This window comes from Mobula birostris, chromosome 2 (assembly GCF_030028105.1).
Source record: "Mobula birostris isolate sMobBir1 chromosome 2, sMobBir1.hap1, whole genome shotgun sequence".
In the NCBI taxonomy this organism is placed as follows: Eukaryota; Metazoa; Chordata; class Chondrichthyes; order Myliobatiformes; family Myliobatidae; genus Mobula; species Mobula birostris.
Window position 1 is genome coordinate 74,082,729 of NC_092371.1, and position 16,574 is coordinate 74,099,302.

General features: G+C 45.1%; 1 protein-coding gene across 3 annotated transcripts in view; it reads left to right on the forward strand.

Moving 5' to 3' along the window:
* plcg1 (phospholipase C, gamma 1) overlaps positions 1–16,272 on the forward strand; it is a 190,946-nt gene extending 174,674 nt beyond the window's left edge. For 2 of the 3 annotated variants that reach the window (XM_072242971.1, XM_072242988.1), the window contains 6 exons: positions 1,220–1,368; positions 3,273–3,387; positions 6,951–7,112; positions 10,416–10,510; positions 11,676–11,857; positions 15,776–16,272. In XM_072242971.1, coding sequence (XP_072099072.1) covers positions 1,220–1,368; positions 3,273–3,387; positions 6,951–7,112; positions 10,416–10,510; positions 11,676–11,857; positions 15,776–15,815 — 743 coding nt within the window. In that variant the 3' untranslated portion in view covers positions 15,816–16,272. The remainder of the gene's footprint in view (positions 1–1,219; positions 1,369–3,272; positions 3,388–6,950; positions 7,113–10,415; positions 10,511–11,675; positions 11,858–15,775) is intronic. The other variant, XM_072242980.1, reaches the window with a different exon arrangement.
* Positions 16,273–16,574: the final 302 nt, after the last annotated feature.

Sequence of the window (16,574 nt, forward strand, 5' to 3'; positions counted from 1 at the left end):
TGAGAATGTGTGGTTGGACTTGAAAAGGGCTGTTCACTTACAATCCCATGCAATCTGACAGAGCTTGAGCAGTTTTGTAAAAATTGCAGTGTCCAGATGTGCAAAGCTGATAGAGACTGATCCACACAGACTCAAGGCTGTAATTGCTGCCAAAGGTGCATCTAATAAATACTGACTTGAAGAAGGTGAGTAATCATACACCAATTATTTTGTGTTTTTATATTTGTAGTTAATTTGGATCACTTTGTAAAGATCTGTTTTCACTTTAACATGAAAGAGTCTTTTTCTGTTAATCAGTGTCAAAAAAGCCAAATTAAATCCATTGTGATTCAATGTTGTAAAACAGTAAAACATAAAAACTTCTAATGGGGGGTGGGGAGGAGGGGGGTAAATAGATTTTATAGACACTGTAGATAGATAGATAGCTTTATTTGTCACATGCACCTTGAAACAGTTATGAAGTGCATCGTTTGCATCAACAACCAACACAGTCTGAGCGTGAGGGGCAGCCCGCAAGTCTTGCCGTCTTCTGGTGCTAACGTATCGTGCCTACACTTACTATCCCCAGTCTTTGGAATGTGCGAGGAAACCAGAGCACCCAGAGGAAACCCATGTGGTCTTGCGGAGTACATACAAACTCCTTACAAACAACGGTGGGAATAGAGTCCTGATCTTCCAATCGCTGTAAAGTCTAATGCTAGCCACAACAATTGTAGGTGAGGCCAGCATCAGATCAGCTGTGATTATACTGGACTACACGGCTGGTTTGAAGGGGGGAAGTAAACCGGGGGGGGGGAGATGGGGAGGGAAGGAGAGAGGGATGGAGAGGGCGAAGAGTGAAGTGTGGGAGGGAGATCGGAGATCGCTGTATTTATTTTTAGATATATATTTTTCAACTGCTCTTCTGCGCCATTTCTCCATAACCCTTGGTTCCTCAATTTATCAGATACTTGGAGAGAGATGTTGGGGGCCTGAAAGACAGCATCTCTACCAATACAGTACTTCCCCAGTACTTCATTGGAGTGTCAGGCTGTGATCTCCGGGATGGGGCTTTGCATCTACAACCTTCTAGCTCAGAGGCTTAAGTGTCAACAGGGAAGCCACGCAGAGCCCTCAGCTTTGCTACTTGGACCTAGTAAACCCTGAGAGACCACTGGCCACCTCCACTTCCGCAGTCCTGCTCTAACTTTCATTCCCTGTGTGTGCTTTCGTTCCTCAGACAAACCTATGCAGATGAACCAGTCCTTGTTTGCGTTGAGCGGAAAGTGTGGGTACGTGCTGCAGCCGCCCGTTATGAGGGACGAGCAGTTTGACCCCTTTGACAAGCACTCAGTGAGATCGACAGAGTTGCTCAGCATCCAGATGCAGGTCAGTGGTGCAGTCCAAGGCAAGCTTCCTGTCCCGTTTTCCCCTGAGCGGAGTTTAAAGCCAATATTGATGGGCTGCTGATTAGTAAGGCTGTCAAAGGTTACTGTGAGAAGGCAGGAGAATGGAGTTGAGAGGGATAATATTTCAGCCAAGATGGAATGTCAGAGCAGACTCCATGGGTGTAATGACTGCTCCTATTCTGCTCCCGTGTCTTATCCAGTAGCCTCGTGCCTAGACCCTATGACTCACAATAGCAATCTGGAAACTTCTTTAACCAGAGGGTAGTGACTGCTCTGGAAGCCAAGTCATTAAGGCGGAGGTTGATCAGTTCTTGATTAGTAAGAATGTCAGAGGTTACCAGGCAAAGGTGGGAGAGGAAGTAAATCCGCTGTGATCGAATGAGAGAGCCTAGTTAATGTGCCGACTGGTTTAATGTCTAATCGTCCTACAAGTAGTATCAACTTCTGATGGATTCATCAGAGTGATAGTAAGTTTAAAGCCATGACACCATCACAGAAGGATGTCAAGGCTTTGGAGAGGATGAAGAAGAGGTTTTCTAGATCCTGGAAAAGGCATTTAGAGAACACGTACTATGACAAGAAGTTGTTTTCTTTGGAGCAGCGGAGGCTGAGGAGAGGTCTAATGGAGGCATAGATAGAGTGGACAGATAGTGTCTTCATCCCAGGGCTGTGAGTATTCTTTAAGGCTGGGTGGTGGGGTGGAGATGCATCTCCACCAAAGGAGGTGGAAGGCACTTCTTCCCTCCACGAGCCTGCAGGTCACCCTGGGCCAAAGTGTAGCATCTGCTTAGCCTCCCGATCAGGGTCACTTGTAGCCATGGGAGCAGGTAGTAGGTGGTGGTATGAACAGCTAGTGTATATCGCACGTCCTGGTTATGTGACCGGTGATGCCAGGCACACAATCTCTGAGAGTATTGATCATGGCTGGGGTCACCCATCTTGTAAAGACACTGCCCAGAAGACAATAATGGCAAGCCACTTCTGTCATAAAATTCACCAAGAACAACCATGGTCAAGGTCACAATCAAGATCACCCATATAATATGACCCAGCACATAATGAACAAATGAAGACAGAGCAGGCAGACAGCATCTTCTCTCCAGGGTTAAAATGCCTAATGCTGGAGGGTATACTTTAAGGCGAGGGAGTGGGGGGTAAATTCAAAGGAGATATGAGGGTCAAGTTTTTTTTTTAAACACAGGGAGTGAGGGATGCCTGGAATGCACTACCTGGGGTGGTTGCAGGGGCAGAGACATTAGGGACATTAAGAGACATTTAGATTGGCACATGAATGTGAGGAAAATGGAAGGATCTGGACGTTGTGTAGGCAGAAGGGATTAGTTTAATTTGCCATTTGATTGCTAATTTAATTGGTTCAGCACAACATTGTGGGCCAAAGGGCCTGTTCCTCTGCTGTAGTGTTCTGTGTTCTATGTTCTATACTGCTGTGTATTAGTTCAGGTGAGGGAGTAAAGTGATGGTATTACACAGCAGAATGATTGACAGTCAGGAGAAAGCTTTTGTGTAGCATTTAGTGTCCAAAGAAGCTAACTTCTCTTAATGGAATTGTTTATAAGTGCCGCTCCCAGGATGTATCAAGAGCGATTTACAGCGACTGAGTGGTCACTGCTGTGATGTAGGAAGATAGGCCGAAGGCCCTGTTTCTGTGCTGTTACACTCTGTGACTCTGAATATGTGCCAGTAGCTGACTTAACATGGCCACTCCCAATTTCTACACATGTAACAGCTGAGTATTGTTGATCCTGTAAATGGAGCAGGGTCCGGGGTGGGCTGTGGACGTGTAGGCACGCTGTGTGGACACGATATGTAGGAGAGATGCAACCTATGGATAACTTCCCTTCTCCTCCTCATTGTTTCCTCCAGGTCCTGGCGGCTCGTCACCTCCCGAAGAACGGCAGAGGGATTACCTGCCCGTTTGTAGAGGTTGAGGTGTGCGGAGCTGAATATGACAACTGCAAGTGCAAGACTGAAATTGTAGGTAAGACTGCCTTTGTAGTGTCCCAAGGTGGCTGTACTGTTGCCCCAGTCCCCATTGTAATTTTCTCCATGATGAAGTCAAACAGGTTTTTATTTCGTGTCCATTCTAGCCTTTAGGGCTGCTCTAAGCACCAAGACTTTGGCAAGAATTCCCTCACATTTGTTTCTACGGTTTGCCCAGATCATGATTACCCTTAAAATTATAGAAGAATTAGTACACCTGGCTGTTTGAATACCCTCTTTAGTACATTGATTGATTGTCAGTCTCTATCTGTGTGTAGTTTTCCATTGTTTCGGTTGTAGTTCTTTGTATTACTGTAAATGCTTGCAAGAAAATGAATCTCAGGGTGACATTCACTCAGTGGCCACTTTATTTGGTGTCTCCTGTGCCTTTATTAGGTTTCTCCTGTACCTAATAAAGTAGCCACTCTGTCTTCTGATCCTCTAGCCCATCCACTTCAAGGTTCAAAGTGTGCATTCAGAGATGCTTTTCTGCACACGACTGTTGTGAACATGGTTATTTGAGTTACTGTCACCTTCCTGTCAACTTGAATCAGGCTGGCTCTTCTCCTCTGACCTCTCTCATTAACAAGGCATTTTCACCCACAGAACTGCCACTCACTGGATGTTTTTCTTTTGTTTTCGTACCATTCTGTGTAAACTCAAGAGACTATTATGTGTGAATAATCTTAAGAGATCAGCAGTTTCTGAGATACTCAAACTACACCACCTGGTGCCAATAATCATTCCCCTGTCAAAGTCACTTAGATCACATTTCTTCCCCATTCTATTGTGTGTTGAAGAAGGCGAATGCAATGTTGGCATTCATTTCTAGAGGAATAGAGTATAGGAGCAGGGATGTGATGTTGAGGCTCTATAAGGGGCTGGTGAGACCTCACTTGGAGTACTGTGGGCAGTTTTGGTCTCCTTATTTAAGAAAGGATGTGCTGACATTGGAGAGGGTACAGAGAAGATTCACTAGAATTATTCCAGGAATGAGAGGGTTAACATATGAGGAACGTTTGTCCGCTCTTGGACTGTACTCCTTGGAGTTTAGAAGGATGAGGGGGGACCTCATAGAAACATTTCGAATGTTAAGAGGCATGGACAGAGTGGATGTGGCAAAGTTGTTTCCCATGATGGGGGAGTCTAGTACGAGAGGGCGTGACTTAAGGATTGAAGGGTGCTCATTCAGAACAGAGATGTGAAGAAATTTTTTTAGCCAGAGGGTGGTGAATCTCTGGAATTCGTTGCCACGGGCGGCAGTGGAGGCCAAGTCATTGGGTGTATTTAAGGCTGAGATTGATAGGTATCTGAGTAGCCAGGGCATCAAAGGTTGTGGTGAGAAGGCGGGGGAGTGGGGCTAAATGGGAGAATGGATCAGCTCATGATAAAATGGCGGAGCAAACTCAATGGGTCGAATGGCCAACTTCTGCTCCTTTGTCTTATGGTGGTCTGAACAATGACTGAAGCTCTTGACCACGTCTGCATGCTTTTATGCATTGGGTTGCAGCTACATGATTGGCTGATTGGGTGTTTTCATTAACAATCAGGTGTATCTAATAAAGTGACCACTGATAATAAATTTTACTTTGAACTTTTGGACTCTTAGCATTCAACAAGATCACAGTTGATCTCCTATATTAGCTTTGTGAACCTTGACTCCCCTACTTATTTAAAAATCTATCAATCTTTGTTGATGAACTCAGTGATTAGCTCTTCAAACATCTGAAGTAAGAGAATTCCAAAGATTCACCACCCTCTGAGTGAAATATGTTAGAAACATAGAAAACCTACAACACAATACAGGCCCTTCAGCCCACAAAGCTGTGCTAAACATGTCCCTACCTTAGAACTACCTAGGCTTTACCCATAGCCCTCTATTTTTCTAAGCTTCATGTAGCCATCCAGGGGTCTCTCAAAAGGCCCTGTTGTTTCCGCCTCCAGTGCCGGCGCAGGCAGCCCATTCCACGCACTCACCACTCTCTGCATAAAAACCTACCTCTGACACCTCCTTTATACCTGCTTCCAAGCACTTTAAAACTATGCCCTCTCGTGCTAGCCATTTCAGCCCTGGGGAAAAGCCTCTGACTATCCACATGATCAATGCCTCTCATCATCTTGTACACCTCTATCAGGTCACCTCTCATCCTCCGTCGCTCCAAGGAGAAAAGGCCAAATTCACTCAACCTATTCTCTTAAGACATGCTCCCCATTCCAGGCAACATCCTTGTAGCTCTCCTCTGCACCCTTTCTATGGTTTCCACATCCTTCCTGCAGTGAGGCGACCAGCATTGAGCAGAGTACTCCAAGTGGGGTCTGACTAAGGTCCTATATAGCTGCAACATTACCTCTCAGGTCCTGAGTCTCGGTGAAGGGTCTCAACCCAAAGCATTCAATACTCCACTAGAGATGCTGAGTTCCTTCAGCTATGCCATGTGTGTCCTTCTTAGACAGGGAGATCACCACTCAACATCATTTTTCTTTTATGGAATGGATGGAATATAATTACTTGTGCATACAACCATAAGACATAGGAGCAGGATTAAGCCATTCAGCCCATTGAGTTTCCACCCCCATTCCATCGTGGCTGATTTAGTTTCTCTTTCAACACCATTTGTCTGCCTTCTCCCTGTAAGCTTTGATACCCTTACTAATCACGAACCTGTCAACCTCCACTTTAAATGCCTTGGCCTACACAGCTGCCTGTGACAATGAATTCCACAGACTCGTTACCCTCGGCTAAAGAAATTCTCCTCAATTCTGCTTAAGGGATGTCTGAGGCCACGTTCTGTGGTCCTAGACTCGCCCAGTATAGAAAACATCCTCGCCATGTCCACTCTTTTGAGGCCTTTCAGTATTCAATAGATTTCAATAAGATCCACCCCCCCCCCCCCCCGACAATTCTTCTAGACACCAATAAGTTCAGGCCCAGAGCCACCAAACACCCCTCATACATTAACCCTTTAATTCCTGGTATTATTCTTGTGAGCCTCCTCTGGACCCTCTTCAGTGTTTCACGGATGTCTGTGAAGAGTAAGAGTTTCAGGTTGTATACTGTATACATTCTGTGATATTAAATGGAACCATTGATGCATCATTTCTTAAATAAGTGGCCCAAAATACTTGTACACTGTACCTTGAGCAATTGAACACATCCCATTTACAGGAGCTAATCAGGATGTGACCCAGAGCCACGTTAAGAGGTTTTTGAATAGATGACCCAAAGCTTGCTCAAGGATGTGGGCTTTAAGAAACATCTTCAGAATCAGATTTATTATTACTGACGTACCATGTGATGTGAATTTTGTTGCTTTGTGGCAACAGAACAGTGCCATGACATAAAAATCTGTAAGTTACAAAATACATAAATTTAGAAAAGGAGTTCCAGAACTTGGGTTTTGGGTAAGTAAGACTTGGCCACCAGTGAAGGGCAAAAGGAAGCTTCCCATACCCAAGAGGCCACGATTGGGCTTGCTGAGTTTAGTGATCGAGATCTCTGCCCTTATTTCCCACTCAATAAAATGTGGTCATCTCCGATGTTTCTGTGTCACTTCCTTACAGCGGTGAATGGACTAAATCCTACATGGACAGCTAAACCATTTTCTATCAACATCAATAACCCTGAATTCAGCTTCTTGCGCTTCGTTGTTTATGAGGAGGATGTCTTCAGTGACCAGAACTTCTTGGCAGAGGCGACCTACCCTGTTAAAGCCATCAGGACAGGTAAATGGGCAATCAAAGCCTTTCTCCACTTCTCATACTTCAGCATTATCTCATCTCCATTCCATTCTGACAGTCTTTGCCTTTCCAAAAGTCACTTTATTTCTTCTGGTGTTGCCTTGGTTTCTGTGCCCAGAGAAACAATAGACTTTACTTCATTAAATATATTTGAGGCACAGTTAAATTTCTGCACAGCAGAAAAAATAGGTTATAGGGAAGAGGCAGGCAGGCAAGTCCTTGGCCAGGTCAGCCATGATCTTATTGAACAGCGGAGCAGGCTTGACTCCTGCTCCTAGTATCTAATGTTGTAATGTTCATTCCTTCTTGACCCACAGTGCCCTTCATAGGAGTAATATGAATATACCAGTACTGAACCACACCAAGAACTACCCATTTCTACTAATCCAACACCTACTTAATGCCCATTATGCCACTGGCATTTAGGGCAGCAATGAAGGTCCTCTATCCCTGGCAGTATTCCAGGTTTTCTTCATCATGTCAGTAGCTGCCTCTTGGTTTTCATTGCTGTCAGTCATACAAGTCCCGGTGGGGAGTCTCGGGAATATCATCGTAATCAGACATAGAAGAGTTCTTTATTGCAGTTTCCGAAACAATGTTTTTAAGATTATGGGGACACGCAGTCCTCTTCTATTGTCATTTAGTAATGCATGCATTAAGAAATGATGCAATGTTCCTCCGGTGTGATATCACAGAAACACAGGACAGACCAAGACCGAAAAACTGACAAAAACCACATAATTACAACATATAGTTACAACAGTGCAAGCAATACCGCAACTTGATGAAGAACAGGCCATGGGCACGGTAAAAAAAAGTTAAAAGTCTCTCGAAAGTTCCATCGTCTCACGCAGACGGGAGAAGGAAGAAAACTCTCCCTGCCATGAGCTTCCAGAGCCACAAACTTGTTGATGCAGCATCCTGGAAGCACCCGACCACAGTCCAACTCTGAATCATCTGAAAACTTCGAGCCTCCGACACCAAGCACCGAGCGCTTCGACCCCAGCCCCGACCGCCAGCAACAGGAAAAGCCGAGGATTTGGGGCCTTCCCTCTGGAGATTCTCGATCGCACAGTAGCAGCGGCAGCGAACCGGGCATTTCAGAAGTTTCTCCAGATGTTCCTCCATGCTTCTCACATCTGTCTCCATCAAATCAGAATTGTACACAGCCCCTATTTAACAAATACAATATCATTTCATCAGAGAGGCCGCCCACGCTGCGTCGCGCCGCCATCTTCTCCTCCCGTCTTCATACTTCAATTATGTTTTACCAGTCAGGGTTGAATCCCCGAACCTGGAGGATTGGTGAATCACTCTTAGTCTGACCTCTACCGTTTGACCTGCTTGGCTCGAGTGACCCTACCAAGAGCCAAACCATAAAGCCCTGACTCCAGCCAACATAGCTCTTCCAGATTATTGAGGCACACAAGCCTCCAAAACCAAAGAAGGGCTGTGGTCCTCTTGGAGGAATCCTACAGCAATCCCATTTTAACCTGCTCACACTCCCATTAGCAGATTCGATCACTCACCTACACAGCAGCGGCAGTTTGCAGTAGCCAATTACCCAACTAGCCGGCTCATCCTTGGGATGTGTGAGAATACCTGAGCATCACACATGGTCACAGGGAGAACCTGTAAACTCCATGCAAGCAATGCCAGAGGTCAGGATCCCTGGAGTTCCTGAAGTTACACTCAGTAGTCATTTCATTAGGCACCTCCTGTACCTAATAAAGTGGCCACTGAGTGCATGTTGGTGGTCTTCTGCTGCTGTAGCCCATCCACTTCAAGGCTCAATATGTTGTGCATGAGTTACGTCCCTACTAAAGGAGGTATAAGGCGTTCCTTCCCTCTGCTGGCCTGCCGTTCACTCTTGAGTGGGCGTAGCACCTAATTAAGCCCCCCAGTCAGGGTCATATGAAGCTATGGAAGCAGATGATGGATGGTCATATGAGCAGTTGGTACATATCACAAGTCCTGGTTATGTGACCACTGATACCAGGCAGACAATCTCTGAAGAGTATTGATAATAGTTGGGGGTCACCCATCCTGTAAAAACATTGCTTAGTAGAAAGCAACAGCAAACCACTTCTGTAGAAAAGATTGCCAAGAACAGTCACGGTCATGGAAAGACAGTGATCGCCCACGTCATATGACATGACACATAACGAATGAACGCAACCTTTTATGCACTGAGTTGCTGCTACACGATTGGTGGATCCGATACTTACAGGTGTACAGGTGGCCATTGAGTGTATGAGGCAACACACACAAAATGCTGGAGGAACACAGCAGACCAGGCAGCATCTATGGAAAAGGAGTAAACAGTTGATGTTTCAGGCCAAGACCCTTCAGCAGGATGCGTTTTACTCCTTTCCATTGAGTTCCTCCAGCATTTTGTGTGTGTTGCTTGGATTTCCAGCTTCTGCAGATTTTCTCTTGTTTGTGAGTATATGGGCAGGTAGAATTCCACCATTGCATTAAGTTGTGTTTATTACACTTCCCATCCGCCATTTTCCACAGTTCTGTTGAGGCCCCTCTGACTAACCTCCATGTCCCTTGCATGGCTTCATAAAATCATATCATTTTTATCGCAACAAAGAACAGTTCATGTAATCTTCAGTATCTGGACCCAGCACATCGAAAGAGCCAGAAGGAAGGCGTGCCCGAATCTTTACTTCCTTCGGAGGTTCAGCTGGTCACCGAAAACTGGAACAGATGTGTTGTTGAAATATCCTGACTGGTTGCATCATAGCCTGCTACTGCAATTCAGATGCACAGAGATTTAAGAAGCTGTGTGGGGTAGTGGATTCTGCCCAGTACATCATGGGCACATCCTTTGTCACCACTGGTTATAACTACAGGAGGCACTGCCTCAAGGCGGCAACATGTACTACTTTATTTAGAGATACAGCGCACAAAAGGCCTTTCAAGGCCAACATCCAGCTACACAGCAACTTAACCCTAGCCTAATGACAGGACAATGTACAATGACCAATTAACCTACTAACTGGGATGCCTTTGGACTGTGAGAGGAAACCCACACGGTCGTGGGGGGTGTAGAAACTTCTGACTGACGGCGTCGGAATTGAACTCTGAACCCCAACATCCCGAGCTGTAACAGCGCTACGCTAAGCACCACATGAACCTGGTGCCCTATAGAGTCGCTTAGCAAAGCTCCCCATGTAGTTTCGACCCTGTTATCCAGTCTGTGTATTTGCCCATTCTCTCCTCCCACCTATTACACTGTTTTCCTCTCCAGCTCTGACTGTGCCTCTTATGCTGCCTCAGGTTACCGATCGGTGCCGTTGAAGAACAGCTACAGCGAGGACCTCGAACTGGCAGCATTGTTGATTCACCTGGAGATCTTGGAGTCCACAATAAAGGTAAAGCAACTTTGAATCAAACCCAGTGCGTCTTGTGTGAAACTGAATCTGGGTGTCAGGGCGTAAAACTCCAATAACCCGTAATTTTTCTGGTGACAGGCTAAAGGGTTTTATTGAACTTTTATTTTTCCCCAGTGCGTTAATACTATATATTCTAAAATATAACACAATGGTATAATCATTCAGTGTGCTCAGTGAGCTGAGAGAGAGCACAGGAAAGGGAATCCTGAGAGTAAGTCTCATAACACTGTAAGGTATAGGAGCAGTATTAAGCCATTTGGCCCATCAAGTCTGCACCATTTGACCATGGCTGATTTATTTTTCCCACTTTACCCCATTCTCCTGCCTTCTCTCCATAAGCTTTGACTCCCTGACTATTCAAGAACCTATCAATCTCCGCTTTAAACGAATTCCAGAGATTCGCCATCCTCTGGCTAAAGAAGTTCCTCCTCATCTCTGTTCTAAAGGGACATCCTTTTACTCTGAGACTGTGCCCTCTGGTTCTGGACACTACTACTACTGGACGCATCCTCTCCACGTCCACTCTGTCAAATATTTCATCGTGTCAGGTCCTCAGGATTTCAGTCCACACTTCTGACCCATAGACCTGCCCAAACATTCCAGAACTACGCTGTTCCCAACTCTATCCCGGCTTTAGCCACTCACCTGGCACAAATTCCCAGTAGGTGGATCCGTGGATAACGAGGATTAGTGTGTGGATTTATTTAAAGATGGAACGTGGAACTGGCCCTTCCGGCCCAACAAGCCACATCGCCCAGCAATCCCTGATTTAACACTAGATTAATTACAGGACAATTTACAGTGACCAGTTAACCTACTAACTGGTACATCTTTGGACTGTGGGAGGAAACTGGAGCTCCTGGAGGAAACCCACTTGGTCACGGGGAAAACGTACGAACTTTTTACAAACGACGCTGGAATTGAACTCTGAATTCTGGAACACCTTGAGCTGTAATAGCATTGGCGCCATGGTGCCCACATCATGAGTGAACCAGATGCCAGACCTTTGGGATATCCAACCAATTCGATACCAGATTATTGGAATAAGGATGACCTCTCACCCTGACCTCTGTCCTGAGTCAGAGCTCATTGTGTTATAGAAGTTCCATCTTCTCCCCGTCATTTTTTGGTGCTCTTCACCCAGGAGAACGGCGATGCTGTTCTGTCCGTGGCAAACTCATCGCTGCGGGATCGTGGCGCCGACCGCGCCAGCCAGGGGCAGGCCTACAGGGGCCGAGAGGGGTCGTTTGATGCCCGGTATCAGCAGGACGACTTGCGGCCTTTCCAGGAGCAGCACATGGAGCACCCTGAGAGCAGGGAACGGAGGTAAAAGCTGTTGCAGTAGGGAGCCCTGAGGTGGATTCATAAAAATGATGAACTCTGTTCATCTGAGTCAGGCCAGGTTTGGAGAATGGTGACAACTCCACCTAGCTGACCTGGCGTAGTCACCAAGTGATCACCACTGCTCCCTCGTCCTCTCCCATCCATATTTCCCTTTTTACGTATCCAATTTCTCTTTGTAAGCTTCTGTTGAATCTCCTTCACCCAGGCTTTTGGGAGGTGATTTCCAAAACTCTGCTTAAGACTTCTCTTCATCTCCCTCCTGTGTCTTTAGTGATCTGCCATAAAGCCATGTCTGTTGTCTTTAGTGATCTGCCATAAAGCCCTATCTGTTGTCTTTCTGTCCATTCTTACCAGAGGAAGCAGATTTTTTTTCCCCTCCATCTATGTTAGCAAAAGCTGGCAGGTGGTGTAGTGGCATCAGCACCAGACTTCGAGGCAAGTGGTCCCAGGTTCAAATCGGGCCGGCTCCTTGCAAGCTTTCCATCCGTGCTGCGTTGAACATCGAGTTAGCGACTCTGCCTCGTACAAGCAGGCAAATGCCAAAGAAATGGCAAGGTTGCCACCTGATGTACCACAAGGCACAGAGAGGAACAACAAAACATTATCAAAAGCTCTCAATTTTGAATCCCTCTCTAGAATAGTGATGAAAACAACAATAATGTCTATTCGGATACCATCTTTTAAATAGTGGAAACATTTCCAGATAACATTGCCAGAAGCAAACTGAATCACATCAAGAGATGTTAGGGCAAAGGGCAAATGGCCAATAACCTGGTCAGAGGAGGCAGATTCCTGAAGGAGAATGAAAGACAGAGGTGTGTGGAAGGAATTCCAAAGTTGGCGACTGAAGGCCAAGGTCCTATTTTTGGAGACTGAGTTAGGGGGCATTCAAGAAAGCAGATATTTTACAAGGTTACAAAAAAAAAAAGGGACTGGTGTTAGAAGAGACTTAAAATGCTGGAATCTGGAGCAATAATTTGCTCGAACAACATATAAACACAAGAGATTCTAGATGTTGGAAATCCAGACCAACACACACAAAATGCTGGAGGAACTCGACAGGTCAGGCAACATCTATGGAAGGGAATAAACAGCCGACATTTCGGCCTGAGACCCTTCATCTGGACTGGAGAGGTAGGGGAAGAAGCCAGAATAAGAAGGTGGGAAGGAGGGGAAGGAATACAAGTTGGCAGGTAATAGGTGAAAGCAGGTGAGTGGGAAGATGGAATGGTAGGTGGGGGGTGAGGCGATGAAGTGAGAATCTGGGAGGCAGTAAGTAGGAGGAAGGGGCTGAAAGAGAAATTTGTTAGGTGAGGAGAGTGGACCATGGGAGAAAGGGGAAGAGGAGATGAAGGAAGGTATAATAGGGAGAGCTAGAATGGGGACTGGAAAAAGAGAGGAGGAGGAGAGTGGGGCAAGGTACCATAAGTTAGAGAAATTGATGTTCATGTCATCAGGCTGTCCAGATGGAATACGAGGAGTTGCTCTCCAACTTGAATGTGGTCTTATGGTGGCAGTAGAGGAGGCCAGGGACACCATGTTGGAATGGGAATGAAAGTTGAATTTCAATGGGTGTCTGCCAGGACATATCACCTTTTCCAAGTCTAGAAGTGGATTCCAGAATTTAACTGAGTTTCAGAGAGGACAACAGACTATGATCTTGCTGAGTGTGGCAATGCATCTCTCCCACTAGCATTGTTTCTTGTCAGGTCCCAAACACTTGTCCAAGTAACCATTCTCAATAGAAGTGTCTCAGCCCTGAGTTTTGGGATAAGGGATAAGCCAATTGAGTTTGAAATGAGGAGAACATGCTTCATTTGGACAGTTGTACATCTTTGGAGTTTTTGATAAGTGACGCACAAAATTCTGGAGGAGCCTCAACAGATCACACAGAAGGGAAAAGCACAGACAATGATTTGGGTTGAGGGCCTTCTTCAGGACTGGAAAGAAAGAGGGGAGATAGCCAGTACAAAAGGGTGTAGGGGAGGAGTGGAATGAGAGCTGGTGGGAGATAGGTAGGTCCATTTGACGGGCTTGTAGGCAGATGAGAGGGGGGGAACGAGGTGAGAAGCTGGGAGGTGATAGAAGTGCCAAAGGATGAAGAAGGTGGAATCTGATAGGATGGTGGATTGTGGAATAAAGGGAAGGAGGGAAGGAGAGGAACCAAATATGTGAGTGATGAGCGGATCAAGAGGATGATGGCAGAGAAAGAGATATGCCATGGACCAATACCATTAAGCAAGTGGTCCATGGACCCAGACTGGGGACCCCTGATGTAGGGGAAGGCAGGATAAGGGAAATCAAAGTGGGGAGACATGGGGGAATGGTTACCAGAGGTTGGAGAAGTTGGTGGTCATGCATAATACATAGGCCATTTGGTCCATTGAGTCTGCTTCACCATTTGATCCTAACTGACTTATTTTCCCTCTCAACGCCATTCTCTTGCCTTCTCCCCGTAAACTTCGGCACTCTTACTGATCAAGAACCTTCAACCTCCGCTTTAAATATACCCAATGACTTGGCCTCCACCACTGTTTGTGGCAATAAATTCCCTGTGTCTGAAGAAGTTCCTCCTCCTTTGAGGTACCATTTGTGAAAAGAGAAACAGAGTTCACATTTTAGGTGAGACTTCTGTTTCAATTAGTCAACACCTGTGAATTTTTGAATTTTGACTCATGTTTTTCTGAAGAATGCCCTTACAACTTTTCTCCTAGGTGTTGCTCCCAGCAGTATCTGGGGAATTGAGATTTAATTCCTGGAGGCAGAGTAGCCCAGAGGTGAAATAAGGAGTTGTTAGTGAGAAGACAGTGAAAATGAGTAAACATATCCTTCATTTTAAAGTTAGAAGAAAGGTTGCTTCATTTGTCACTTTGTTCATCAATAATAAACAATTCTAGAATTTTCTAGAATGACAAACTTTGTGGTACATTTTTTCCAGAATATCAGCTTCTCTGTGTGCACATTGCATTATATCCATCCATTTTGGTAGACACTTCAGTGTCCTATCACACTTTTAATTTTTCTGATGGTGTACACCAAAGCAGTCTATTGGCATAGGGCTATGGTTTGAGTGTAGGTTGATGGGATTAGGCAGAAGATTGGGTTGGCACAGATTAGATGGGCCGAAGAGCTTGTTTCTGTGCTGTTGCAATTTATGACTAGCTGAGGGGTCTCGACCTGAAATGCCAACCGTCCGTTTCCCTCCGGCGGTGCTACCCAACACACTGAGTTCCACCAGCATTTGCCTGTTGCTCTGGATTCCAGCATCTGCAGTCTCGTGCTCCCATATTTTCCTGTTTGTTTTCAGTACAGTGTGGTCCATGTTCTATTAAATCGAAGCTGAATGTTCTAATATTTTAAACCAGGTTAAACTCCCCTAGAGTCATAGTGCAATTAGAAACAGCAGAAGACATTATTATAAATATTAGTCTTTCTTTATGGACACTTAGAATAGAAAATAGTGAACTGTGCAGCATAAATTAATCCCATGAAAAGTAAGCACAAAAAATAGAAAACCTTCTGTTAGTTATATATGTAAATCTGAGTGTGGTTGGTCAGGATATGTCTATATGTATGTCTGTGTGTATGCATATATTACATCGTTTATATTTATTGTGGCTTATACATTATGTGTGCATTCATTGTTACTGTTTTGAGTCTAAGGCTTTAGAAATTTCATTGTTCCTTTAATAAGAACATAAAATTCATGGGTGTGGAAGGTGATACAGCCCACCCAGTAGATCCTCGCTGCAGTTATATCCATGTTCCTGCCATCCCATCTGGTAGATTATTCCAGACACATGTAACCCTTTGCCGAAGGATGTTCTATTATACTTCTCCACTATTTAATCCATATAATCTCTAATGCCTGTCTTTAATCACATCATTTCTTTCTCTCAGACTGTTGAGGAGGACTAGGATAAGTGGAGACAATAGATGAAACCTGCCAGATGCGGTCCGCGTGGATGCCCTGCCAGTTCTAGGGATGTGGACTGCTGCAATTTGGTTTCTATGGAAACTCTTGCTGCTCGGGCCTATTTCAGGCAGCTTCTTCAGTACAAGTTGTAGCCCTTGTGTTCACAGGAAAGTACATTTCAACATCAGAACAGCTGACTTTCATTTTAATACGTTGATGAAATGTAGTTTTGAAGAGATGAAAAAGGATGATTACATCAGCGGCGATGGGAAGTATTCGCTATTCTGTTTTTGAAATGTGCGACCAAGTCAGTCATTTGTGAGCCCCTGCTTATTAAACTGTGAGAACTGTTCTTAATTAAAGAACAGAGCAAATATATAGTGTGTGCCTATGTAAGTTCCTTGTAACATAATGGTAAGAATGCCTTTTACCCAGAGGCATAATACGCCGTGAAGTAGAATGTGTTTAATAAAGACTTGTCTGTGATGTAAGTTCTTGTCCTGTGCACTCTATTCAGAAGCCAATATTGGTGAACGGTTTTCTTATTCGGCGGCTGTTGGGGTATTCTGTTCAGTGGAGAAAAAAGGGTGTTTGTCACAGGTTGGTGCAGCCGCATATATTCCTGAGGAAATGTTAAATAATACACTGAATGTGCACCTCAAGCCAACAGATATGGGTGTCATGAGTGGCCATTAACCGAGCACAGACTGTCAAGTGAGGGGCTGCTTTAAAGAGAAGTGCCTCACCCTTGAAGCCGAATGAAGCCCAGAAAGGAAAATCTGA